We start from the raw sequence: 27,989 nt of genomic DNA on the forward strand, positions 1-27,989 counted from the left end.
GGCTGGAATTCCCTCACCCTCTCTGTGTATCTGCTCAGTGAGATGGCTCTGCTTCCAGCACAGAACTCACCTGGCTCACACCACACCTCACACTTGGTCACACTGCCACTCATGTTTAGTCCCACTGCCCCACCTCTTCAAGCACACTGCACCCTGATCTTCCCCTTCACATCTCTGTCCACATGTGCAAGTGCATGGTGCCTCCCTAAATGGGGACAGAACTGGCTGGTCAGTCCAGGTCCCTGCAGACCAACCAGCTGCTGCCAGGGCCAGCAGGGCCTTGGAGCAGCCATGCACACCCTGACCCAGAGCATCCTGGTGAATTGCCTGAGAGCTCCGGGAGAACTTTGGTTTCTCTTGATTTGAAACTGTCCACTCATTCCGCCTTTCACGTGTCCCTTCCTCTGAAGGGAAGCACACTTCTGAGATGGCTTAGCAGCAGCGAAAGTCCCAAAAGCAGCCGCTGGTAAACAGGACTAGAACCAGACTCCTAGATTCACAGAGGATAAAACTGAGGCTGACTCACATGGTTTGTGCACAGTTTTGTTTCGTTTTGTTTTTTTGAGACGGAGTCTCTCTCTGTCACCCAGGCTGGAGTGCAGTGGCAAGATCTCGGCTCACTGTAACTTCTGCTTCCTGGGTTCAAGTGATTCTCCTGCCTCAGCCTCCCGAGTAGCTGGGATTACAGGTGCGTGCCACCATGCCTGGCTAATTTTTTTTTTTTTTTTTTGTATTTTTAGTAGAGATGGAGTTTCGCCATATTGGCCAGGCTGGTCTCAAACTCCTGACCTCAGGTGATCTGCTCACCTCAGCCTCCCAAAGTGCTGGGATTACAGGCAAGAGCCAACACGTCTGGCCATGTTCATGCACAGTTTTGTTGGTACCAGAGTGAGAGGGGTATTCGGAGCCCATAAGCCCTCCCTTTTAGGAGGCCCTGGCCCTTTCCTAACCAGAAGGGTCCACTTCCAGGCACCTTATGTAGTGGGCTATGCTCCTGGGCCCTGTGGGATCTGCCACCCTCTCCAGTCTGACATTGGTCCTGGAGGGGGCCTGATGATTGCAGAGCACTTGACCTTTCCTGGCTCTAAGTGGCACTGCAAGCCTCACCTCATCACTCATTTATGCTGCTGCTCTCAGGGTTCCCCAGGGGCAGCTCCAACATCCCCAGCTGGTGTCCAGAGTGCCATGGGGCAGACATATCCCAGCAGATGGCCTTGCTCCTAAAAGGCTGACAAATTGTCAACCAAAAGTGATCTCAGCCCTTGCTGTGCCGAGTGGACCCCTGGGGAAAGGGGGCCGTGGATATGGGAGGAAGCAAGGAACAGGCAGGCAGATGACCGGTCATGGTTACTCCCTGCAAGACCCTGGGCAAGTCACTAATGTCTCTCTATCTCAGTATCCACATTGGTCAAGCTCGCTGGGAGCATCAGAGAGGACAGCACAGGCAGAATATCTGGCCATGCCCCCTGGCACGCTGCAGGTGAGTGCCTTGCACTTGTAGACCCTGTGGTCAGCAAAGCACTGCACAGCTGCTCATTAGGTTTAATGACTGTGGCCAGGCGAGGTGGCTCACACTCGTAATCCCAGCACTTTGGGAGGCCGAGACGGGTGGATCACCTGAGGTCAGGAGTTCGACACCAGCCTGGTCAACATGGTGAAACCCCGTCTCTACTAGAAATACACACACACAAAATTAGCCAGGTGTGGTGGTGGGCACCTGTAATCCCAGCTACTCGGGAGGCTGAGGTGGGAGAATCGCTTGAACCCGGGAGGTGGAGTTTGCAGTGAGCCGAGATTGCACCACTGCACTCCAGCCTGGGCAACAGAGCAAGACTCTATCTCAAAAAAAAAAAAAATTCATTTTAGATTCAGGGGGTACATGTGCAGGTTTGTTACATGGGTATATTGTGTGATGCTAAGGTTTGAGATTCTAATGATCCCATCATCCGGATAGTGAGCACAGTACCCAATAGGTAGTTTTTCAACACTTGTCTCCCTCCTCCCTTTTGGAGTCCCCAGTGTCTGTTGTTGCCATCTTTATGTCCACTTGCACCGAATGTTGAGCTCCCACTTATGAGGGAGAACATGCAGTATTTGGTTTTCTATTTCTGTGTTAATTCACTTAGGATAATGGCCTCCAGCTGCATCCATGCTGCTGCAAAGGACATGATTTCATTCTTTTTTATGGCTGCATAATATTCCTTGTTGGATATGTACCACCTTTTCCTCATCTAACCCACTGTTGATGGGCACCTGGGTTGGTGCCATGTCTTTACTATTGTGAATAGTACTTTGATGAACATACGAGTGCAGGTGTCTTTTTGGCAGAATGATCTATTTTCCTTTGGGTAGCTACCCAGTAATGGAATTGCCAGGTCAGATGGTAGTTCTGTTTTTAGTTCTAAAAGAAACAATCCAGGCCGGGTGCAGTGGCTCACACCTGTAATTCCAGAACTTTGGGAGGCCGAGGCAGGCAGATCACCTGAGGTCAGGAGTTTGAGACCAGCCTGGCCAACATGGTGAAACCCCATCTCTACTAAAAATACAAAAATTAGCTGGGTGTGGTGGTGCATGCCTGTAATCCCGGCTACTCGGGAGGCTGAGGCAGGAGAATCGCTTGAACCCGGGAGTTGGAGGTTGCAGTGAGCCAAGATTGTACCATTGCACTCCAGCCTGGGGAACAAGAGTGAAACTTCGTCTCAAAAAATAATAATAAAATAAATAAAAAATAAAAAATAAAAGAAAATAAACAATCCTTGTAAAGTGCTTGTCATAGTGCCTGGCACTATGCTAAGAACATGATCACTGTTATCTGTTATTATGATTCATAGCATGACACAGTGTCCCCTCTCCCACCAGCAGCACCCCCCTTCCTAGTTCCTGAGTGACGCCGCACCTTTCAGGGGTCCTGAACTAAGCCCTAGGTCTAGGAATTCGTGTGTTTCCTGAGGGTGTAATCATGCCCCCAGAAAGAGAGGCAGCAAAAGGCTTTTCTCATTTGAGTCAAAGTGAAGGTTCCTGGATTTGTTGAAAAAGGCCATCTCCTGTCCAAGGCAAGCCCGGTGAGAATGCTCTGTGCCAGATCCAGCAGGATCACAGCCCTGCTGGGATCTCACTCACCCTGGCTAAGGCTTTACTTGCAGGCGTTCCCATGGGGAGATGAGGAATCACTCAGCTAGTGTTGGTTGGTGAATGTTCTCCACAGCTCAGCTGGGCATGGTCAGTGACTCTAGCTCCTCCCCCACACCATAAAACCTACTTATTTGCTGTCATTTTAATGAAAATGACTACTGTTATCCTGGCTTTTTATTCTTTTTTTTTCTTACGTTTAATTTTTTAAAACATTATCTTGGCCAGGGCCAGTGGCTGACACCTGTAATCCCAGCACTTTGGGAGGCTGAGGCAGGCGGATCACCTGAGGTCAGGAGTTCAAGACCAGCCTGGCCAACATGGTGAAGCCCCATCTCTACTAAAAATACAAAAATTAGCTGAGCGTGGTGGTGCATACCTGTAATCCGAGCTACTTGGGAGGCTGAGGCAGGAGAATCACTTGAACCTGGGAGGCGGAGGTTGTGGTGAGCTGAGACCGTGCTATTGCACTCCAGCCTGGGCAACAAGAGTGAAATTCCATCTCAAAAACAAAACAAAAAAAATTATCCAGAAGCTTCCAAGAGCTAGCCACCAAATAAGCTGAGAGACAGGTGTGTGGAGCCAAGAGCCAGCCACCCACTGTGCTGGGTGCTTTATATACATGGGCTTACTTAATTCTTACATTGACCCTGGGAGAAATAATGTTTATTAGCCTGTTTTTCAGGTAAGGAAACTGAAATTCAGAGAGGTTAAGGAACTTGCTCATATCTAGAAAGAAATGGAGCCAGCATTCAACTTGAGATCTGTCTGCCTCCAGGGCCTACCCATACTTTCTTATTTCTGTTTTGGTTTTGTTTGTTTGTTTGTTTGAGACAGAGTCTTACTCTGTTACCCAGGCTGGAGTGCAGCAGCAGATCTTGGCTCACTGCAAACTCCGCCTCCCAGGGCAAAGCGATTCTCCTGTCTCAGCCTCTCGAGTAGCTGGGATTACAGGTGCCTGCCACCATGCCCAGCTAATTTTTGTATTTTTAGTAGAGACGAGGTTTCACCATGCTGGCCAGGCTAGTCTCGAACTCCTGACCTCAAGTGGTCCACTCACCCGGACCTCCCAAAGTTCTGGGATTACAGGTGTGAGTCACCATGCCCGGCCATACTCTATTATTTCTTTTAATAGCCATCACTATTATGCAGGCAGTAACATTTCATTACATTCTCCTTATAAAAATTTAAACACTGTAGGCAAAGTTACAGAACCTTTGGACTAACCCTCCCCATCCCACTGCCCTTCCCAGGTCTCATCCATGCACTCTTCTACAATATCTGCAAAATAGGCATTGTAATAATAATACCCATTCTATGCCTTTCCTGACTTAAAAAAATTATTTTAATTTAAATGGAAATAGAGATGGGGTCTCACTATGTTGCTTAGGCTGGTCTCAGACTCCTGGGCTCAAGCAGTCCTCCTGTCTTGGCCTCCTAAAGTGCTGGGATTACAGACATAAGCCACCAGAACTGGCCCCTTTCCTGACTTTTTAAGGGTCAAATGAAATAATGAGTAAAAATACCTTTTGTAAACATTACAGCCCTCTGTATATGCCTACTGCTAGCATTAGCATAGTAACATACGTTACTTAAGGCCCTTTCATAAGCAATATTGTTTGTCTTAAATATCATTACTGGGAATTAATGGACTTCTATGCCTCTAAAGGAGGCTATAAAGCCTTGCCAGAGTCTGGCAGTGAGAACTTCAATGTGGTCTTTAGGGCTAGGCTGCAGAATCTCGACTCACCAGTAGGTGTCAGTCTCTACCAAGACGCGCCCACCGCACCTTCTGTACGAATTATGTCAAGGAACTCAGAGCCTTCTAGGCCTGTTCTGTGCTTTTCAGTGGATGTTAAACGTGGAGTGCTGTGGGGGTGGAATTCCGGCTGGAAGTAAGGGGCAGGGCACTCAAGATGCAAAGACCAGTGAGGCCAACTTTGGCCTGAGTTTGCTCACAGGTGAGCCAGGTAGTCCTGCCATCCTAGGGAAATGCAGGCTGTGCTCAAGGCTGTCCATTGTGGGAAGGGACTCCCGAGGGACGGGCTGTGGATCAGGGAAGGTAACATTTGAGGTCAGTCCTAAAGGATGAGAAAGACACTTCTAAGCTCAGGAAGCGGGAAGGACCTTCCAGGAGCATCCTGGGCACAGATGAGCAGGGAGGCAGGATGAGAGAGGATAGACAAGAATGGGGGCAGATATGTCTATAGCATTGAGAACCAAATGAACCATAGAAGGGTTTTGTTTTGTTTTGTTTTGAGACAGAGTCTCACTCTGTGGCCCAAGCTGGAGTGCAGTGGTGCAATCTCGGCTCACTGCAATCTCTGTCTCCCGTGTTCAAGTGATTCTCCTGCCTCAACCTCCTGACTAGATGGGATTACAGGCATGCGCCACCACTCCCGGATATTTTTGTATTTTTAGTAGAGACGGTTTCACCATGTTGGCCAAGCTGGTCTTGAACTCCTGACCTCAGGTGATCCTCCCGCCTCAGCCTCCCAAAGTGCTGGGATTACAGGCGTGAACCATAGTACCCGACCAGAAGGGTTTTTTGTTTTGTTTTGGAGACAGGGTCTCACTCTGTTACCCAGGCTGGTCTCGAATCCTGGCCTCAAGCAATCCTCCCACCTCAGCCTCCCAAAGTGCTGAGATTACAGGCATGAGCCACTGCACCCGGCCTGTTGTTTTTTTCTTTTTTTTCTATTTGGGATGGGCTGGCCAGTAGGGAGTCACAATTAGATGTGTGTACGATGAATTGGACAGGAAGAGACTGAAGGCAGAGGCTGTTGTCGAAAGTCTTATCCAGGGAAGGAACAGTCAATAAGACATAGATTGGAAGCTACATGCGAGAAAGAATCGCAGGGATGTGGGACCTGATTAGATGGAGTGGGAGTGGGGATTGTTGCTGGAGGAATTAAGTCTGCCTTTGAAGTTTCCAGCTTAACCAGTTCAGTGGAGGTAGAACCATTAGTTGAGCCAGAAAACAGGAGGAAGAACAGATTGTGAAAATAGAGAAACAGTCAGGCGCGGTGGCTCACGCCTGTAATCCCAGCACTTTGGGAGGCTGAGGTGGGAGGATCACCTGAGGTCGGGAGTTCGAGATCAGCCTGACCAACATGGAGAAACCCCGTCTCTACCATAAATACAAAATTAGCCAGGGCCGGGCATGGTGACACATGCCTGTAATCCCAACTACTCAGGAGGCCGAGGCAGACGAATTTCTTGAACCCAGGAGGCAGAGGTTGTGGTGAGCTGAGATTGCACCATTGCACTCCAGCCCGGGCAACAAGTGTGAGACTTTGTCTCAAAAAAAAAAAAAAAAAAAAAAAGAGAAAGAGAGAGAAACAAGGAGCAAATAGAAAAGAAAGAAAAAGAAAACAAAAAAGAAAAAACAAATAAAAACAGAGGGAAGACTGAGCATGGTGGCTCACACCTGTTATCCCAGCACTTTGGGAGGCTGAGGAGTTCTCAAACTCCTGAAGGGACCAGCCTGTACAACACAGCAAGACCCTAGTCTCACTCTGCCACCCAGGCTGGAGTGCAGTGGCGTGATCTTGGCCCTCTGCAACCTCTGCCTCCCGTGCTCAAGCGATTCTCCTGCCTCAGCCTCCCAAGTGGCTGGGATTACAGGTGTGCGCCACCATGACCAGCTAATTTTTGTATTTTTAGTAGAGACGGGGTTTCACCGTGTTGCCCAGCTGGTCTCAAACTCCTGGCCTCAAGTGATCCACCTGCCTCAGCCTCCCAAAGTGCTGGGATTACAGGCGTGAGCCACCAAGCCCAGCCTTATATTATTTCTTATATCTTGATGTTCTCACATACCCCTAGGAGGCAGGCAGATAAAGAGTCCCAATTTCATTGATAAGAACTCAGCTTTGACAGGAAGGGGCCGTGATAGGGCAAGCCCAGAGGGTCCTGGGGCCATATCGATAGGAGATGCCTTCTCCTCGGGGCCCCTTCATGTGGATCCCTTCATGTGGATGCAGAGGTCGGCCTCGCAGCTGTTCTGGATCCCATCACCTGTTCATTATTTATTATTATTATTATTATTATTATTATTGAGATGAAGTCTCCTTCTGTCATCCAGGCTGGAGCACAGTGGTGTGATCTTGGCTCATCGCAAAGTCTGCCTCCCAGGTTCAAGCGATTCTCCTGCCTCAGCCTCCTGAGTAGCTAGGATTATAGGCGCACACCACCCCACTCGGCTAATTTTTGTATTTTTAGTAGAGACGGGAGTTTCGTCATTTTGGCCAGGCTGGTCTTGAACTCCTGGCCTCAAGCAATCTGCCTGCCTCAGCCTCCCAAAGTGCTGGGATTATAGGCGTAAAGTGCTGGGATTACAGGTGTGAGCCCGCCGGGAGCCAGGCCCACCTGTTCATTATTTTAAAAGCCTCAGCTTCAGGGTTGACCTGTGGCAGCATGGGAAGCCCTTTTGGGCTTGGGCTGGATGGTCCTTACTGAAGTCTGCCCTGCCCCCAGTCCCTGCCAGGTGTGTGACCTGGGGCACCTCCCTCTCCCTCTCTGGATCTCAGTTTCCTCTCCGTATAAAGTGGGGTTGGTCTAGGTGGATTCTCAGGTCCCTGCTGCATCCAAAACTTTACTGCCATCTGATTTTGGGGGGACAGACTGTGCTGAAACTATAGGCTTGGATGGCCAGGCTTTTTCCGGAGAACTTGCCCCAAAGGAGCATTTGCCAGGAGCCCTTTTGAGGCCACCAGCTGTGTCTACTGCAGAGGGGAACGTCTGCCGTGCATTTCGGCATCGAATAAGGAAAGGGACATCGGGATTCTGGCTTGAGAGAAAGGAGCTCCCAGCTCAGGGCAGACATCATTTAGGAACCACGGAGCCAATTTCCCTCACTCCAGGAAGGGCTGGCTGTTGCTCACGTGGGAGGGGGACGCTCAGAGCTTTCCTGGGGATACCTGTTCCACTTCCTCCCAGTTGCCCATCTGTTTGGAGACCCCAGACTCGTTCGAGAGGCCCCTCCAGATTAGCCGCAGGAGGCAAACAACTGGCCGTGAATTCCCCCTTTGTCCAGGGAAGCCAAGTGGGGAGGGGCCGAGCGGACCCCCTGCCCCCACTGGAATGTCGGCCTCCTGCGCCCCCGATCTGTCCCTCCTTTTTCACCACCTCCCCTGCTCACTTCCTGAGTCCCACTGATCCCACCACCAAAACACACGCATGCATGCACACGCACGCCTGCACACACACGCGGGCGCACACACACACACGCTTCCTGGCGGGCCGGCGGCCTCTCGCTCTGGGCTCGGCGATCCCCGCCACCGGGAACTCTGGGGAGAAGCCACCTTTTGTTATTCAAATCACACCCTCGCCGTGCGCGCCCGGGGGCCGCGGGATCGGGCCCGGGAACCCGCCTCCCGGTCTCCCCCCGCGCCCCCGCCAGCTGATTCCGGGATTTCCCGGTCCCCGGGGGCTCGGGCGCGCCGGTCTCTGCCGGCGGGGCCGCGCCTCGCCCGCCCCCGGCGCGCGCTGCGGCTCCGCGCCCGCCCCCCTCCCCCTCCCCCTCGCCGCCTCCCCTCCCCCTCCCCTTCCTTTCTCCGGTCCAGCCTCGGTGCCGCCGCCGCCGCCGCCGCCTGCCCCGGTCCGCTGGGGCCCTGCCGGCCGCCCTCTCCGCAGCATGGCACCCTCGGGGCGCGATTAGCCGGGAGCAGCTTTGGGGGAAGCGGGATCTCCAGGGGTGGGGGGGTGCCCCGCAGCCTCGGTCATGGATGTGAGCAAGATGGTAAGTGTGAGCAGGGGCTTTGCCCCGAGCCCCCTCCCCACCCCCCCAGCCCTGGCGCCCTCCCTTCTCCCCCTCCTAGCCGGCGCGATCCATTGAAAGTTTCTGGATTGTTGATCCTGCCTGTTGGCCCCAACTCCAGGCGTGCCGGAGGAGGGAGCCTGGCCAGGATTCTGGAGGCGGCTGGCCGGCCGGGATGGGTTCTCGCTTTCCCGCCGCGCCGCCGCGGGGCTGCCCGGGAGATCGCGCTGGACTCCAGGGACGGGGCTGCGGGGCTCGCCGCCCACCTCGGGAGACCTGCCGGACGGGAGGAGGGCAGCGCCGCCAGAAGGGGCTTGTACCGTGCCCTCCGGAGCCCCCTGCCCGCACACCTACAGGAGATCGATGGGAAGATGTGTGGGGCTGAGCCCGTGGGCAGGGAGGCACAGGTGGCGCTGGGAGGACAGTGAGAAGCCAGGGTTTCAACCATCCTAGGAAGTGAGGGGGCAGGAATGGAGCCCGTGGCAGAGACGGGGGAGGTTCTAGGTTGGCCACTTGGGAACCCCAGCTTCAGTGGGCCTGAGGTACAGCCAGCCAACACCTTCGCCTCCTAAGCATGACTCCCCCTTTCCTTTAGAAATGGGCTCCTCTGGAGGGGTCTGTGCCCTCCCCCAGAGCAGCCCTCCACCCCCACCTCCACCGCGAATACAGTAGGAGCTTGAAGAAATCATTGCTTATTGATTGAGACCAAGGATCAGCCCTTAGCCGGTACCAGGATGTGATTTGGGGGATTCTGATGGGAGGGGGGTTCACAGGGAGCACCTGGAGGCCCGGAAACTGCAGGTGTTCCCAGGGGTCTTGATTGGCTGTCACTCTGAATGGAGATTTAAGGGTGCCCTTGCCATCTCAACCACCCTGACCCCGAGTTTAGACCAGGGTACTGTCCCTACCGTCCAGCCTTGCAACCCTCAAGGGCCTATGTGTCAGGCGGGTCTTGGGGGGAGGCAATCAGGGCTTTTGAGGAAAGGAGCCGTCGTGGGCTGTGTGTGTGTGTGTGTGTGTGTGTGTGTGTGTGTGTGTGTGTGTGTGTATTTGGGCCGGGGTGTGGGGACGGTAGAGGGTCTGGGTCTGCCCTTGCCATAGAGATGAGGAGGTACTGGAATTTGAGTTTATCTTGTTCAGAATTATATTACTTTTCCCCAGAGGGTGACCTTTCGAGGCAACCAAGGGAGGTTGGTTCTCTGCCTGGCCCTGGCCTTTGGTACTCTGTCTTGGCTAGGAGACAATGGGATGGGGGCTGATGACAGGTGAGAGTCCTCTTCTATGGCCTGCATCAGTCTCAGACTGACTGAGCATTGCCCCTGGGGTTGGGGGCTGCGTGAGGGGCTTCATGTCTTTATTTGGGTTCCTGTCTTTATTTGGAGAGAAATACCTGTCCATGGTTGGGCAGTGAGTGCCCAGAGGTTGGACCAGCATTCCCTGTCTGTCTGCCATGAAAGCTCACTTCTTTGGGCATGTATTAGAACTCCCTCTCAAAAAAAAAAAAAAATCCTGTCTGCAGCTATGAGGGTGGAGATGCAGAAAACTAAGCAGTAGTTCTTTCCTAGAGGTGTCTGAGCAAGACCAGAAGAGTCACCTGTCTGGGCTATGATTAGGGGGTTGGGGGAACTGAAGCTTTGAAATTCTACTTTAGTCCAATGGCCACTAAACCAAATAACCCTTGAGCATCCTCCCAGCCCTGCACCCAGGTTTCCTGCAAAGCTTGGCCTGCGAGGACCAGCTTATAGGACTCAGGGACCTCTGTCCATCCATCCCTCATTAATCAACAGCATTTATTTAATTCTCATAATTTCTATAGCAAGTGCTGGGTAAAGAACACAAAGAAACATCATTGAAGGCCTCCCTCCCTGCTTCTCAAGACCCTTAGCATAAAAGTGAAGGATCCAAGAGATACAGGCCAACTCAATAGTTAGCTATCAATACAGGCCTGGATCAGAAGGCCAAAGCTTTGAGGACCATGGGGGTCTGAGAAGGGACTGGAGTGCAGAGTTCAGAAGGAAGACCAAGACCTCAGTTGGCCCTTGGAGGTTGGGTGGGGTAGGCATTGCCTGTTGGGAGAATCGCAGGAAGAGGATGGGCAGAGCCCATTGGGTGAGGCTGAAGACATTTGGCTAGTACGGAGGTTTGAAATCAGGAAACATCGAGATGGTTGTTTGGGGCCAGACCAGCAAGGCCCTGAATGCCAACCAAGGCATTCTGACCCTGGCCCGTAAGCACTGGGAAACCTCCAGAGAATTGTGAGCCCTGGGGAGGTGCATCTGTTGCCTCTTTCCTCTTTTAGCTTGGGGTCCAAACAAAAGTGATATTAGATTCTCATTAATCATTGAGCAGCCAAGCGCCCAGTCCAGAAACAATTGTCTGCAGCTCTTTGTAAAGAGCACAGACCTGTGACTGTGTAGCAAGAAGAACCTTACCCACCCCGGGGGAATTGGCGTCTGCTTTTCATTCCTGCAAGAGGCCAAAAGTACTTTCTGTTCTGACCATTAAATTCCCATCTCTGGTTTGAAGTCCTCACTCTGGAGGCCTTTGGCTGCAGGCTTGACCTCAAATGCAGCCTTTCAGGAACATCCTTGACAGAGTCCAATGTCAGCCTTGGAGGTTTCTCCTGCTTACGCAGAGTGAGAAAAAGCAGATGATAGTTTACCTGATTCTGCATGATTTTTTTTTTTTTTTTTTGAGACAGAGTGTCGCTCGGTCGCTCAGGCTGGAGTGCAGTGGCGCAATCTCGGCTCACTGCAACCTCTGCCTTGCGGGTTCAGGGGATTCTCGTGCCTCAGCTTCCCCAGTAGCTGGGACTACAGGCACGCGCCCCCAGCACCACCATGCCCAGCTAATTTTTGTATTTTTAGTAGAGACAGAGTTTCACCATGTTGGCCAGGCTGGTCTCAAACTCCTAGGCCCAAGCAATCCACCCACCTCAGCCTCCCAAAGTGCTAGAATTACAGGCGTGAGCCACCACACCTGGCCCTCTGCATGATTTTTTTTTTTTTTTTTTTTTTTGAGACCGGGTCTTGTTCTGTTGCCCAGGCTGGAGTGTAGTGGCGCATTCTCAGCTAATTTGCAACCTCCACCTTCCAGGTTCAAGCGATCCTCCCCACCTCAGCCTCCTGGGTAGCTGGGATTACAGGCGCACACCACTACGCCCAGCTAATTTTTGTATTTTTTGCAGAGACGGAGGTTTGCCATGTTGCCCAGGCTGGTGTCGAACTCCTGGGCTCAAGCAATCTACCCACCTAAGCCTCCCAAACTGCTGGGATTATAGGTGTGAGCCACTGTACGCTGTGTCCCTGCATTTTTAGCAAGTTTCTTCCGTAACCTCTTACCCTCATCTGTATCATGAACATAATAACAGAGAAGGTTGGAAATAATCCTTTTAAGGCATAGAAACTGGAGTAGTAAGTCTTCCATATATCTGATGGCTGTTCTTTTTTGAGACGGAGTCTCACTCTGTCACCCAGGCTGGAGTGCAGTGGCACAATCTTGGCTCACTGCAACCTCCACCTCCCAGGTTCAAGCGATTCTCCTGCCTCAGTCTCCCGAGTAGCTGGGATTACAGGCGCACACCACCATGCCCGGCTAATTTGGCTGTTCTAATAATGATGATCTCTGGTCTCATCTGGGCCTAAGGTGACTCTTGATTTCCTTCTCATGCTTTACTTTCTTGATTGGCCTGCAGAGCTGAGCACAGGCTGTATTTCAGTTGACGGCTGTTGGGACGAATTCTCCCAGGCCTGGTGATTTTTGTGAGTGAAGGTGCACACGACTGGAGACAGTGGATTTACCAGCTGCTGCGACCTGTGAATTTTTGATGACATCAGATATCTGCCCAAGGGAGAGCTGGTTTAACCCTGCACTCAGGGATAAAGTGCGGATGCCTTTTAGGGGTTGATGATGGAGGGTGTGCCTTTCACTAAACACGCAGAGTGCACAGTACTGTAATTTGGGAAATAGAGTCAACACTATCAATTATTACCAAAGAACATAACGTTTACATAACAATTTATATTTGTGTGGTGCCTTACAGTATACAAGGCATTTTGTTTCCTTTTTTTTTTTTTTTTTTTTTAGAGATAGGGTCTCATTCTGTCACCTAGCCTGGAGTGCAGTGGCACAATTGTAGCTGACTCTAGCCTCAAATTCCTGGGCTGAAGCTATTGTCCCACCTCTGCCTCCTGAGTAGCTAGGACCACAGACATAAGCCACCAAGCGAGGCTAATTTTTATTTTTTTTATTTATTTATTTCTGTAGAGACAGGGTCTTATATGTTGCCCAGGTTGGTCTTGAACTCCTGGCCTCAAGTGATCCTCCTGCCTCAGCATCCCAAAGTGCTGAGATTACAGGCATGAGCCACCACACCTGGCTTATATAAAAGCATTTTCACACTTGTTCTCACTACAGCCCCATGGGGAAGGCAGGGCAGAAATTATTAGCCACATTTTACAGATAAGAAAATTAGTTCAGAAAAGTGGCATCTGATATTCCATACCAGGGGTAGAACCAGGTCTTGTATCCAGTTCTCTGACAGTCAAAGTATGCACTATAGCAATATAATAAATAAAAGGTGAGGAAAATGATTTAGTGACTAGATTCTAGAATGGACACAAGTTAATTTCAAAAGATGAGCTGGGGGTCGTGGCCTGTGGCCTCTGGGTCCCCTGGGGGAGAAGACTTAGGAAAGAAGGATGAGTGTCTATATGTGGACTCTGAGCCTCGTAACTCCCCTTTATCTGTTTTTGTTGGTTTTTTTTTTTTTTTAGGGACAAGGTCTCACTTTGTTGTCGAGGCTGGGGTGCAGTGGTGCGATCATAGCTCACTGCAGCCTCGAACTCCTAGGCTCAAGCAATCCTCCCATCTCGGCCTCCCAAGTAGCTGGGACAACAGGCAGGCACCACCACCATGCTTGACTGTCTTTTCTGATTTTTGGTAGAGATGAGGTTTTGATACATTGCCCAGTATGGTCTAGAACTCCTGGGCTCAAGTGATTCTCCTACCTCAGCCTCCCAAATTGCTGGGATTACAGGCGTGAGCCACTGTGCCCTGCTCCCTATAGCCCTATAGCTGTTTTTAAAATTCAGGAGTTTCTTCCTGAATCTCACTGCTTCCTCATATGTGAGACACCTGACTTACCCAGCAGGCAGATGAGAGGGGTAGAAAGAAGGTATTTCAGATGTTCTGAGTAAATGATATTGATGGTAGAGCGGAAAAGACTTCTGGTCAACCTGTTGTTGCTGCTGGTGTCACATGTATTTGCTGGGTTGGAGGAGGGATGTGGTAGAAGTTAAATACCCAACTGGAGAGATCCCTGTGCAAAATGATGCCAAGGACTGATAGGTGAACTGCCCAGCAAACAGAGCAGTGTTTTCAGCCCTGGGCCACAAAATCCATTTAGTGGGCTGCAGCCAGTACATGAAAGAGTGAAATAGGCCAGGCACGCAGTGGCTCACGCTTGTAATCCCAGCACTTTGGGAGGCCAAGGCAGGAGGATCAACTAAGGTCAGGAGTTAGAGACCAGCCTGGCCAACATGGTGAAACCCATCTCTACTAAAAATACAAAAATTAGCCGGGATAGGCAGCACATGCCTGTAATCCCAGCTACTCGGGAGGTTGAGGCAGGAGAATTGCTTGAACCCAAGAAGCAGAGGTTGCAGTGAGCTGAGATCGCACCACTGCACTCCAGCCTGGGCAACAGAGCAAGAGACCATCTCAAAAAAATAAAAACAAGAGTGAAATAGATGAGAAAACATCCAGGTATATTCCACTTGAGAGGGTAAGCATTAGATTATGAAACTGATTTTGCTTGTATCTATGCGTGCACACAAGTAAGTACTGGGTGGCCCTGTAAAATGTATTTTTTTCTTCAACTTTTAAGTTCAGGGGTACATGTGTAGGTTTGTGACATAGGTAAACATGTGCCATACTGGTTTGCTGCACAGATCAACCCATCACCTATGTGTTAAGCCCAACATCCATTAGATATTCCTCCTGATGCTCTCCTTCCCCACCCTCTGAGAGACCCCAGTGTGCATTGTTCCCTGCCACGTGTCCATGTATTCTCATCACTCAGGTCCTACTTATAAGTGAGAACATGCAGTGTTTGGTTTTCTGTTCCTGTGTCATTTTGCTGAGGATAACAGCGTCCAGCTCCATCCATGTCCCTGCAAAAGACATAATCTCGTTCCTTTTTATGGCTGCATAGTATTCCATGGTGTATGTGTACCACAGTAAAATGTGTTTTTTACTACGGTCAGTTGCGTAGTCCATTTGCGCTGCTTTAACAATACCTGAGACCTGGTAATTTATAAAGAACGGAAATTGGCCAGACACAGTGGCTCACACCTGTAATCCCAGCACTTTGGGAGTTTGAGGCAGGAGGATTGCTTGAGCCCAAGAGTTTGAGACCAGCCTGGGCAACATAGTGAGACCCTGTCTCTACAAAAAAAAAAAAAAGAAAGAAAAAATTAGCCAGGCATGGTGGTGTGCGCCTGTAATCTCAGCTACTCGGGAGGCTGAGCCCAAAAGGTCAGGGCTGCAGTGAACTATGATAACACCACTGCACTCCAGCCTGGGTGGCAGAGTGAGATCTTGTCTCTAAAAAAAATTGCTTAGGAGAAAAGAATTTTTGGTTTACCATTTGTGGATTACTATCTTTCATCATCACTGATCACTAAGATTTTATCTCACCAAGATGAGGTTCCATTCAATTCACGCACATACTGAATACCCCCTTTTTATGCAGGCCCCTGGGTGAGGACATTAAGATATGAAGGGATCCAGGGCTGAGGATGGCTGAGTCCTTTTCTGTCGAAAAGGCTTACAGAGTTGAAAGAGAGATTTCCTTGAAATGCACCAAGTGTGACCACGCATCAATAGACATTTGCAATTGACAGAACAATCTCACCTGGATTATTTTCTTCCTCACAGCAGCCTTGTGAAGCAGGATTTAGTGTCCTAGGAGCACCTGTCTTCGGAGGCCCCTCCGAGTTGCGCTTCTGGTCAGGGGCTAAGTCCAGATGCAAACATGGGTTTTAAGACAGCCCCTCCCACGGTGCTTTTCTGCCCCCATCACACTATCTCTCCCTCCCACTTCCCCGCTTCCTGCCGTCTTTCCCCTACTCCAATCTCCCCCACAACACACGCGCAGCTGGGTGAGTTTCTTGAAGCTCAAGTCCAAGCACTGTTTCCCCTCCACCTTTGTCTCCCTTCTTGCCCAGAGAGGTCCCAGTTCAAACCCAGGACAGGCACGTAGTCTCACAGCTGCCCCTGAGCCAAAGGTTTCCATAATCGGAGAAGATTCCACCTGCTCCAGAGCCCCAAATAAATTAATCCATGGGTCATTGAAGAAAAAATAAATAAATTCCCCATGTCTCCTTTAGATTCCCTGATGTCCTAATGCATCTTTAATTTGGAGGAGGTTCCTGTGGGCAGGTAGAGAGGGATCAGAGTAGGAGGCATATTTGTAAATGGGAATGGTTGAGTGAGTGGGATCCCAGCCAGACTCCACGGCCCTGTCCCCTGTGCACAGAGGATTAAGGGAGGCTCGTCTGCATCCTGAGGCTGCTCCAGATGCTGAGCCTGGGCTTTGGAATCACAGAGGCTAAGGTCCCATTGCTACCACTTGCCGACTCTCAGATCTTAGACAAGTTAGTTGATCTCATCATATTGTTTCCTCGTCTCTAAGACAGGTTGGTGTCTGCAGACTTGCAGCACTGTCGAGGTGCTCACTTAAAGTACTTGACACAAGCCAGGCATGGTGGCTTATGCCTGTAATCCCAGGGCTTTGGGAGGCTGAGGAGGGAGGATCACTTGAGCCCAGGAGTTCAAGACCAGCCTGGGCAAAATACCAAGACCCCATTTCTACTTAAAAAAAAAAATTAAAAACACATTATCTGGGTTTGGTGGCATGGGCCTGTGGTCTTAGCTACTAGGGATCCTCCCAGCTGAGGCAGGTGGATCACTTGAGCCCAAGAGTTCAAGACTGCAGTGAGATGTGATTGCACCACTGCACTCCAGCCTGGGTGACAAAGCAGGACCCTGTCTAAAAAAATAAGATAAAATAAAAAATACAGTACTTGGCACATAGGAGGGACTTAGTAAACCATGGCTATCATTAGAAGTATGTTTGCTCTTTCGTTTAGGCTACAAATAAAATCTGAAAACTTCAGGGGAAGGGGGAGAGCATTGCTTCTTGCAGAATGATCACTGCTGGGTGAGCTCAGTCTGCTGGGGCAATCAGACCTGTTAGAAGTTGCAATACATGTGGTGCAATGCACAAAGGATGGGGCATGTGTCAGCCTGGAGAAGGTGGGGTTAACCAGCCGGCGACTTAAGGAAGGGTATCATTAAGAAAACTGGGAACAGAGGGGAAGAAGATCCTCTGGAAGGAGGAAAATAAGGGTATTTCGGGCACGCTAAAAGGGTAAGGTCATGAAACCACAGGGTTTGTTCAGAAACTACCTCTGGTTGATGCTCGAAAAGTAGGCACACTCCCTATCTCTGTGGGCTAACAAAGTTTCCAGGATACAGAACACAAATCTTTTTTTTTTTTTTTTTTTTTTTGTGAGGTGGATCTCGGTCTATCTCCCATGCTGGAGTGCAGTGGTGTAGTCACAGCTCACTGCAGCCTCAAACCTCTCAGGCTCAAGTGATTCTCCCACCTCAGCCTCCCGAGTAGTTGGGACTACAGGTGCACACCACCACACCTGGCTGATTTTTGTATGTTTTGTAGAGACGGAGTTTCACCTTGTTGCCTAGGCTTGTCTTGAATCCCTGAGCTCAAGCAATCTGCCCTCCTTGGTCTCCCAAAGTGCTGAGATTATAGACATGAGCTACTGTGCTGGCTTTTTTTCCTTTTCAGAGAGAAGGTCTCACTCTGTCCTTGAGGCTGGAATGCAGTGGTGCAATTCCAGTTCCAGTTCACTGCAGCCTCAACCTCCCGGGCTCAGGTGATCCTCCCACCTCAGCCTCCCAAGTAGCTGGGACTACAGGTGCATGCCACCATGCCCAGCAATTTTTAACTTTTTTGCAGAGACAGGATTTTGCTATGTTTCCCAGGCTGGTTTTGAACTGCTGGCCTCAAGCAATACTCCTGCCTCGGCCTCCCAACTTGGCCTCCCAAAGCTGAATCTTTTTACACCTCAGTGATTCCTGGAAGAGCTGTGCTTTAAGAAGGGGAGCAGGCCGGGCACAGTGGCTCACAGCTGTAATCCCAGCAATTTGGGAGGCCGAGGCAGGAGGATCACCTGAGGTCGGGAGTTTGAGACCATCCTGACCAACATGGAGAAAACCCGTCTCTACTAAAAATACAAAATTAGCTGGGCGTGGTGGCTCATGCCTGTAATCCCAGCTACTCAGGAGGCTGAGGCACGACAATCGCCTGAACCTGGGAGGCGGAGGTTGCAGTGAGCCGAGATCGCACCACCACACTCTAGCCTGAGCGACAGAGCAAGACTCCATCTCAAAAAAAAAAAAAAAAAAAAGGGGGAGCCGCAATTGAAGGAAATACAGGATGCACAATGGGTGCTGAATGCATGAATGATTAAAAGACAAAAGAAGACATTCCAGTTGAGAGAGAGGTGCTGCACACAGGCTGAACATACAACCCTGGGGAATGAATGTTGAGTAGGTTTGCTAGGAGCGGGGCCAGAGGAATGGAGAGGAGGAGTGGGCACAGGTGTGAGGGCCTGTGTTAAAAATAACCAGCAAGGCTCTAGTAGAGCCAGTAAGCGAGGCTGCCTCCACTTGACAATCAGACGTGGATATGCTATTCTGGCCAACGGGTTTACGCTGCATACTGGTCCCCGGGCCTGGAGATGGCTCTCACTGGTATCAGGATAAGTGTGGGAGTTGCAAACCGTGGGTTGGGCAAAGTTTTTTTGAAATGAACATTTCATTAACTTTCTATCTTAACCTCTCTTTGGAGGACTCAGTTCAGCCTCGTATTCTGGGACCTAAAATAACTTTTTCTCGCTGGATTTCTCTCAGGCTAGAAAGAAGTCTTACAAAATCACTGCCTCCCTACTCCCCCTAGCTCAAGATCATGTCACCAGCCCTGGTGCTGGGTAGGGATGTTTCCAGTGGTTACAACCGGGGTCCAGGCTATTGTCTTTTTTGCCCTGTATATGTGAAGATTGTCTCCTGAGTCAGCAGACACTGAGGATCCACCCAGACCTCATGCCAGGTGTAGATAATATAAGAGAGAAAGTGATCCTTTGATGGCTTCTGCCTTAAAAGAGGTACAGGCTGGGCGCAGTGGCTCACACCTGTAATCCCAGCGCTTTGGGAGGCCAAGGCAGGTGGATCACTTGAGGTCAGGAACTCGAAACCAGCTCGGCCAACATGGTGAAACCCCGTCTCTATTAAAAATACAAAAATTAGCTGGGTGCGGCGGCACATGCCTGTAATCCCAGCTACTTGGAAGGCTGAGGCACGAGAATCACTTGAACCCGGGAGGTAGAGGTTGGAGTGAGCCGAGATTGTGCCACTACAGTCTGGCCTGGGCGACAGACCAAGACTCTGTCTCAAAAAAAAAAAAAAAAAAAAAAGAGGTACAAGAGATAAAATTATAATATTAGATTAATGTTAATAATCACAATAGTGTGATTAGTACAATATTAGAGATTTAAGGAAAGTTCTATAGACATTCAGAGGCAAGATGACTAATTCTGCCAAATGGTACAGGAAGTGGGGTGGGGAAGGTGACATTTCATTTATTCATTTATTCAGAAAAGATTTATAGCATGTCTTCCATATGCCAGGTGCTGTTCCAAGCACTTGGGATACTTCACTGAACCAAACAAAGATTCCTGCCTTGTGGAGCTGAGCTCCTGCAGGGATTGAGGGGATGAGTCATAGATAATAGCAATAAATGTAAATGAGAAAATTTTGTAGGCTGTTGGAAGGTGGTAAATGATCCAGGAAATGGGGTTAGATGCAGAAATGGCTGCACTGTTCTAAATATGCTTGGATAAGAATTGTGAAAGAGGGGTGAGCGCATTCATTCCCAGCAGGGGATTTTCCTTGGCTGCCAGGGAACTCTGGAACCCCTGTTCATGGTGTGTACTTGGCTTACAGTCCGGCTGAAATCCTGGCCTCCAGATTTAGCTCATGGCTCATTGCTGAGAGTTGTATGAGTCTAAACCTCAGGGCCCTTTCCCTGTGCCCAGCTGCCCTTGACCATCCTCCTGAGGTCCACTCAACTGTGGATCCAGCCGTCAGCCAGATGGTCTACAGAGCACTGAACGCCCATCCACTTCTGCCAGATTTTCTAGAAGTTGGAGGGAAGATGCTGCCTCTTATGTCCAACAAATCTCCAGTAAGGGAGGCAAGGTCAAATGGGCAGTTCTCTGGTCATGGCCCTGGGTGTGGACTTGATGCTACCCACAATAAACAAGGCCCTCTCAGCCCTACGCAAGTAACATCAACTGGAATGAGGCTGGGGGTGACAGAGCACCGTGTCTCATGCAATTCTCAGAAAAGCGTGATTCCTATTTTCATGTTCAAGCTGGAGAAACTGAGGCTCAGAGAAGTCACATCTCAAAGGGCCCCTCACTTTGATCTAGGAACAGTATTTCAGAGTGGTCAAGGCCTTGGGTCCTGGGGTTCAAAATCTGTCTCTACCACTTACCTGGGCAGGTTACTGGGTTCTTTATTCTATAGAGATTTAAGGAAACTCCTATAGAAACTAAGTAGGAATGATTGATTCTGCCAAGTGGTGTAGGAAGTGGGGTGGAGAAAGTGACCATTCATTCATTTATTTGGAAAAGGTTTATAGAGTGCCCTTGATATGCCAGGTGCTGTTCTAAGCACTTGCTTCATTGAAGTACACACTTTGGCTTCTCTGTCCCCGAGGAGAGATAGCCTTGAGTGTGTTGGACCCTGATGCTGTAGTTTGCGGGGATGGGGCTCCTGCACATTGAGTATATTTTAATACCACATAGCTGAGGTCATCAGCACCAGCAGTAAGGAAACAGGTAATCCACAGAAATGTTAAACTTCTGCCACTTTTCAGAAAATATGAAAAGGTATAAAGAAAATAAAGATCAAATATTTTTCCACCATCTAAAACTACTGCTAACAATTTAGTGTAGGTCCTTACAGACTTTTCTCTGTGTGTGTGTGTGTGTGTTTGTGTGCGTGCACTAGGTTGAACCTTATGAAATTGCCTTTTATATAAGTCAAAAACAGCCAAATTTTCATTTGATTCAATCAAACACAAGCATGTACACACAGACAAATACACACATATTTAAACAAAATGGGGCCATACCATAATACGGTTTTGTAGACTTTAATTTTTGTTTTCACCATGCTGGAGATCTAGAAATAATATATCAGAGTGATCCAGGCCATCCATGGGTTCTGGGTTCATGGGTTCAAAACCAGTTTCCACTGTGTACTTACCTGGGCAGGCTACTGAGGTCTCCTTTTGCCAGGCTTTCCCTCTTGTACAGTGGGGATAGGCATAGTACCTTCCATTACAGGGTTGTGGTGAGGGCAGATGAATTACTGCATATAAAGTGCTTAGATCAATGCCTTGACATGTATCATTCAGTCAATGTTAGTATTACTATAATTCCAGATTAGCAGGGGGCAATGTATCATTTCATTGTGATCTGTCCTCTATTAATAACATTTTCCACTATTGGGGTGAAATCCTTTTACGTTCACCTAAGAGTATGTATCCATTGGCTTGCTTACGCTTTAAGGACTTAGGCTTTGAGGTTTTAGCTTTCAAGAATTCTTTTTGCTAATGTGTTTCAAGCTGGGTAGTAAGTACAGGGGAAGTTTCCTTGGGCGGCTGCCCTATGGCTCTGTAAATTAGGCTTCCAGGTCATGGCCCTGGTCTTAGTCCATTCTTGCTGCTATAACAAAATACCATAGACTGGGTCTATAAACAATAGAAGTTTATTTCTCACAGTTCTGGCGGCTGGGAAGTCCAACATCACAGCGCCACCAGATTCAGTGACTGGCAAGAGCCTGTTCCATAGATGGCATTTTCTTGCCACATACTCACATGGCAAAAAAAAAGGTAGGAGAGACGAGTGGTGTGCCTTCACATGCAGAAGAGATAGAAAGGGCAAGCAGCTCTCCAAAGCCTCTTTTTTTTAAGAGACAGGGATTCACCATGTTGCCCAGGCTGGCCTCAAACTCCTAGGCTCAAACGATCCACCTGCCTCAGCCTCTCAAAGTGCTGGGATTACAGGCATGAGCCACCATGCCTGGCCTCCAAAGCCTCTTTTATAAGGGCATTTGTCCTTATAAAAGACTTAATCATTTCCCAAAAGTCCCTACCTCTTCATACCATCACAATGGAGATTAAGTTTCAACATGAATTTTGGAGGGGACACACATATTTAAACTATAGCACCCCATCTCTGCTTTTCTACTCGCTAGAAATAGTGACTGCTCACCAGTCCCCAACTCTGGGCCTTGCTCACTTCTGTGGCTTGGTCATGCTGTCATCTCTACCTGAATGCCCTGGCAGGCCCCCTTTCCAGACCAGCTTCTCAGCTGGTTAGGTTGGTTCTTCCTCCAAGCAGCCATTACCAACCCTTAAGCCTCAGATAGATGCCCACACCCCAGGCCTCCATACAGTCCATACCCACCAATCTCTCTCCTCTCACAAGGCGGACACAGTGCCATCATCTTTCTCCCCATCTAGACCTCACTCTTTGAAACCAGAACTAAGTCTTAGTGATCTGTGAGTTGACTTAATGCAACACTTGACCGGGTGCTCAATACACCTACCCAGGAGTTTGAGACCAGCCTGGGCAACAGAGCGAGACCCCATCTCTATAAAAACTTAAACAATGGTGGCTCATGTTTATAATCCCAGCACTTTGGGAGGCCAAGGTTGGTGGATCACCTGAGGTCAGGAGTTTGAGACCAGCCTGGCCAACATAATGAAACCCCATCTCTACTAATTGTAAAAATACCAAAATTAGCTGGGCATGGTGGCAGGTGCCAGTAATTCTCAGCTACTCAGGAGGCAGGCTGAGGCATTGCAGTGAGCCAAGATCACACCACTGCACTCCAGCCTGGGCGACAGAGCAAGATGTCTCAAAAAAAAAAAAAAAATTAAACAAAAATACACCTATGTACAGACACAGAGGGATGAATATAGATTTGATGGATGAATTCAATGAATGAATAAAATCATGACTATCTGAATGAATGATGGAACTTAAATAAATGGAGATGGTTTGGGCGGGGTAGTTAATCTTGGTTAGAGAGGTGGCATGAAGAGAAGGCATGAGGGTCAAATTAGGCAGGATGTATTTGGGAAAGGGAAGGACAGGAATGAATTCTAAGACTGGAAAGGCAAGTGGGGGCCAGATCTCCAGGCCTTGAGTGCCAGGCCAGGGAATGAAGCAGTTTCCTCGTGAGCCCTGGATGTTTCTGGATGTTTCTGGCATGATTGGAGCTGTGCTTTAGAAAGGGGGGTTCCAGTGACGTTGTGGCCACCAGGAGACCAGTAGGCTGTCAGGCCTGGAGGCTTGGGTGGGGCTTACCCTGCCTGGGGCCTGTTGGATGACTCCCCCCGGCCAACACCCCTATACTTCTGAATCTCATAGCTCTTTTTTCCCCCACTCCCCTAAGGAAGGACTCTTCTTCACCCCCAAGAGAGAAGTAGAAGGGAGAGTTTCTGGCAGCTTTGCTTTCTGAGGAAGTCACGTCACAGCCGTGCAGCTGATGATGAAATCCACCTCCGGAATTAGCAACAACCCCTCTTTCCACTTTAGAAAACTGATTAGCAAATCCTCCCCGGCTTGTTCTCACTCCCTGGGTCCAGAGCAGGGAGTATCCATCAGCGCCTCTGCCTGCCTGATCCCGTGGCCTCCAGAGTGTAACCACAGCCTCACTGCTCACTCCGTCTCTTTTCTTTGGTTCTGACCTGAGATCAGTGAGGTCTGTTCTTTGGAGGTGTGTGTGTGTGTGTTTCTTTTACAAGGTCTGGCTCTGTCTCCCAGGCTGGAGTGCAGTGGCACGATCATAGCTCACTGCAGCGTTGACCTTCTGAGGTCGAGTGATCCTCCTGCCCTCAAGCGATCCTCCTGCCTCAGCCTCCTGTGTAGCTATGACTATAGGCATGAGCCACCACACCCTAATTTTCTGATGTTTTGTAGAGATAGGGTCTCACTACTCCCCAAGCTGGTCTAAAACTGCTAGGCTGAAGCAGTCCTCCCGCCTCGGCCTCCCAAAGTGCTGGGATTACAAGCGTGAGCCACTATGCCCAGCCTCAAGCACTTTACAAGCCAGAAAGGCAATGAGGAGGAGGAGAAGAGTTGGTTTGAGGACAAGGGAGAGGCTCTGGGGAGAACTGGGCTGGAGAAGAGGAGGCGGAGTCTGGCTTAGCTCCTTTCTCCAAGTGCCACTTGCCTGGGCCTTGAGTACAGCTCCAGGCATCCTATGCATTCCTCAAATCCTGAGCTCTCAGCCCTGACCTCGCTTCCTGTTTCACTGTGAAGAGACACAATCTGTGAAAACTGGCACTGCCCTCACCCACATGTCTGCCTCCGTCTGTGTCTGTACTGTGGGATCTGGCCCAGCCTGCCCTCCTGCTGGGCACCAGGCCCCATTCCCATCCCTGCCACTCTCCCATCCTCTCCTCATGCGCGTGCAAACGCGTTATCATGTCTCCCACTGGAAACAAGAAAACCTTGAGCCCACCTCCTCCCAGCGGCTGCCCTCTCTCTCTGTCCCTCTTCACAGCAGAAACCCTGTAGAGCACTCATTGCCTCCAGCTCCCAGCCTCCCCTTTCTCTCCTCGATCTACCATCAGAGGGGGAGAGCCTTTTATTTTTTTTTGCTTTTTTTTTTTTTTTTTTTTTTTTTTTTTTTTTGAGATGGAGTCCCGCTCTGTCGCCCAGGCTGGAGTGCAGAGGCACGATCTCAGCTCATTGCAACTTCCCTCTCCCAGGTTCCAGCCATTCTCCTGCCTCAGCCTCCCGAGTAGCTGGGATTACAGGCACGCACCACCACGCCTGGCCATATTTTTTATTTTTATTAGAGACGCGGTTTCACCATGTTGGCCAGGCTGGTCTCAAACTCCTGACCTCAGGTGATCTGCCCGCCTTAGCTTCCCAAAGTGCTAGGATTACAGGCGTGAGCCACCACTTCCAGCCAATTTCCTTTAAAAAAAATATAGATAGATAGATAGATAGATAGATAGATAGATAGATAGATAATTATTTATTTGACAATCTTGCTCTGTTGCCCAGGCTGGAGTGCAGTAACGCAATCATAGCTCACTACAGCCTCCAACTCCTGGGCTCAAAGTGTCCTCTTGCCTCAGCCTCCCACCGCATTGGGATTACAGGCATGAGCCACTATCCCTGGTCAAAATGCATTTCTTCATATGGCTTCCAGGATGCCGCAATCCCCTGGCTTCCCCCAACCTCACAAGCTGTTTCTTTTCTATCTCCATCACTTATTCCCTCCTATCCTTATTTATTTATTTAGAGACCAGGTTTTAAGACTTGCTAATGTTTGTATTTTTGGTAGAGACGGGGTTTCGTTGTGTTGCCCAGGCTGGTCTCGAACTCCTGGGCTCAAGCAATCCTCCTTCCTCGGACTCCCAAAGTGCTGGGATTACAGGCATGAGCCACTGCCCGTACCTGGCCTCCTGTCTCTCCTGAACATCGGGGTGTCCTCAGGCTGTCCCCAGACATCTCATCTGCACTCACTCCTTGGTGCTTTTATTCACTCTTACATCCCATCTAAATTTATAAAGGTAGCTCAGACCTGTTCTTTTTTTTTTTTTGAGACAGAGTCTCGCTCTATTACCCAGGCTACAGTGCAGTGCCATGATCTCAGCTCACCGCAGCCTTCACCTCCTGGGTTCAAGCAATTCTTCTGCCTCAGCCTCCCGAGTCAGCTGGGTGGCGCGCACCACCACATCTGGCTAATTTTTGTATTTTTAGTAGAGACAGGGTTTCATCATGTTGGCCAGGCTGGTCTCGAACTGGCCTCAAGAGGTCTGCCCACCTCGGCCTCCCAAAGTGCTGGGATTACAGGTGTGAGCCACCACACCCGGCCTAGCTCAGACCTTTTCTGAACTCCAGATGCGGCACAGCCCACTGCTCACCCACAGCTCCGCTGGGATACCTGGTGGGTGTCTCATGTCTAACCTAGCCCCAAACCAACTCTCCCATGGGTCCCCCCAGCTTGTTAATGGCAGCTCAGTCCCTCTAGTTGCTCAGGCAAATCATCACGATGTTATCCTTGACTCCTTCCTTCCTCACACCCCAGATCCAGAACATCAGATAATCCCATCAGCTCTAGCTTCAAAATAAATTCAGAGACCGACCACGTCTCGACACCTCCTCTGCCTCCACCATCAATTCTGGCCTGATTGAAAGCAGCAGTGTCTTCACTGTGGTCCCTGCAGCCACGCTGGTCCCTGCAGTCTGTTCTCAGCACAGCAGCTAGAGGGATCCTATTGAATCAGATCGTTTTACTGCTTTCCTCAAAACCTTCCAGGGAGGCTGGGCACACTGGCTCACACCTGTAATCTCAGCAATTTGGGAGGCCAAGGCAGGAGGATCGCTTGGGGCCAGGAGTTCAAGACCAACCTGGGCAACATGGCAAGACCCCGTCTTTACCAAAAACCGCAAAAAACAAAACAGCTTCCAGTGGCCCCGGTCTTATGTGGAACAAAGGCCAGTCCCTACCATGGGCCACGAGGCCTCTAGGGATTTGCCCCCTCCTGCCCCTGACTTCCGGCTCTAGCCACACTTCCTCACGCCTGCCAGCTGGGTTTCTGCTCGTGTGCCTAGAACTCTTCCCCCAGGTGTGTGCCAGGCTCACTTCCTCATCATGTTATTTATTTTTTGAGACAGGGTCTCACTCTGCTGCCCAGGCTAGAGTGCAGTGGCCCTATCGTAGTCACTGCAGCCTCAAACTCCTGGGCTCAAGCCATCCTCCCACCCCTGCCACCAAGCCAGGCTAATTTTTTCATTTTAAATTTTTTTGTAGAGACAGGATCTTGCTATGTCACCCTGGCTGTTCTCAAGCTCCTGGTCTCAAGCAATCCTGCCTCCTCGGCCTCCCAAAGTGCTGAGATTATAGGTGTGAGCCACCACGCCAGCCTCTCGTCACTTTAAAGTCTGTATCCCTCTGTCACCTCAGTACAGCCTTCCTCAGTGACCCTTTGGGAGGTTATAATGCTGCCTAGAACACTCCAGCCCTATCCTTGCCCTTATCTTTCTTCCATAGCACCTCTCGCCATCTGATTTGTTTACTGCTTGTCTCCCCTGCTAAAATATAAGCTCTGTGAGGACAGAGATCGTCATCTCTGTTCCTTGCTGTTTTATTTTGGTTTTGTTTGTTTGTTTGTTTTTGAGACAGAGCCTCACTCTGCCATCCAGGCTGGAGTGCAATGGTGCTATCTCAGCTCGCTGCAACCTCCGCCTCCCAGGCTCAAGCAATTCTCATGCCTCAGCTTCCCGAGTAGCTGGGACTACAGGCATGCACCACCATGCCTGGCTAATTTTTGTATTTTCAGTAGAGACTGGTTTCATCATGTTGGCCAGGCTGGTCTCAAACTCCTGACCTCAAGTGACCCACCCACCTTGGCCTCCCAAAGTGCTGGGATTACAGGCGTAAGCCATTGTGCCTAGCCTTTTTTTTTTTTTTTTTTAAAGACAGGGTCTTGCTCTGTTGCCTAGGCTGGTGTACAGTGGCGCAATATTGGCTCACTGCAACTTCTGCCTCCTGAGCTCAGGTGATCCTCCCACCTCAGCCTCCCAAGTAGCTAGAACTATAGGCACGCACCATCATGCCTAGATAATTTCTTGTATTTTTGTAGAGACATGGTTTCACCATGTTGCCCCCAGCTGGTCTTGAACTCCTGGGCTCAAACAATCCACCCACCTTGGCCTCCCAAAGCGCTGGGATTACAGGCATGAGCCACTGCACCCTCGCTGTATTTCTAGAGCAGTGCTAGGCATATGATAGGCCTTCCAGAAATATATGTCGAATGAATGAGTGAATATGAAAACAATTCAGAGCAGTTGTTCCCTGAGTTTAGGGAAGACCAGAAAGAGATCTGGGTGGCCCCTAAGAATCTGTTACCCATGATCAC

At 49.8% G+C, this 27,989-nt stretch overlaps 1 protein-coding gene across 5 annotated transcripts in view; it reads left to right on the plus strand.

Annotated features, from left to right (window-relative positions):
• The window catches only part of HIP1 (huntingtin interacting protein 1), a 208,830-nt gene that overhangs the window by 89,997 nt on the left and 90,844 nt on the right, over positions 1-27,989 (plus strand). Inside the window, exon 1 of one of the 5 annotated variants that reach the window (XM_063668206.1) lies at positions 8,659-8,869. The exons of the other annotated variants lie outside the window; for them this stretch is intronic. Within the exon in view, the coding sequence (XP_063524276.1) occupies positions 8,852-8,869 (18 nt within the window). The 5' untranslated portion in view covers positions 8,659-8,851. Of the gene's footprint in view, positions 1-8,658; positions 8,870-27,989 lie in introns of those variants that run through there. 5 annotated transcript variants of the gene reach the window in all.

The sequence above is a fragment of the Pongo pygmaeus genome, chromosome 6, assembly GCF_028885625.2.
Source record: "Pongo pygmaeus isolate AG05252 chromosome 6, NHGRI_mPonPyg2-v2.0_pri, whole genome shotgun sequence".
NCBI classification, from domain to species: Eukaryota; Metazoa; Chordata; class Mammalia; order Primates; family Hominidae; genus Pongo; species Pongo pygmaeus.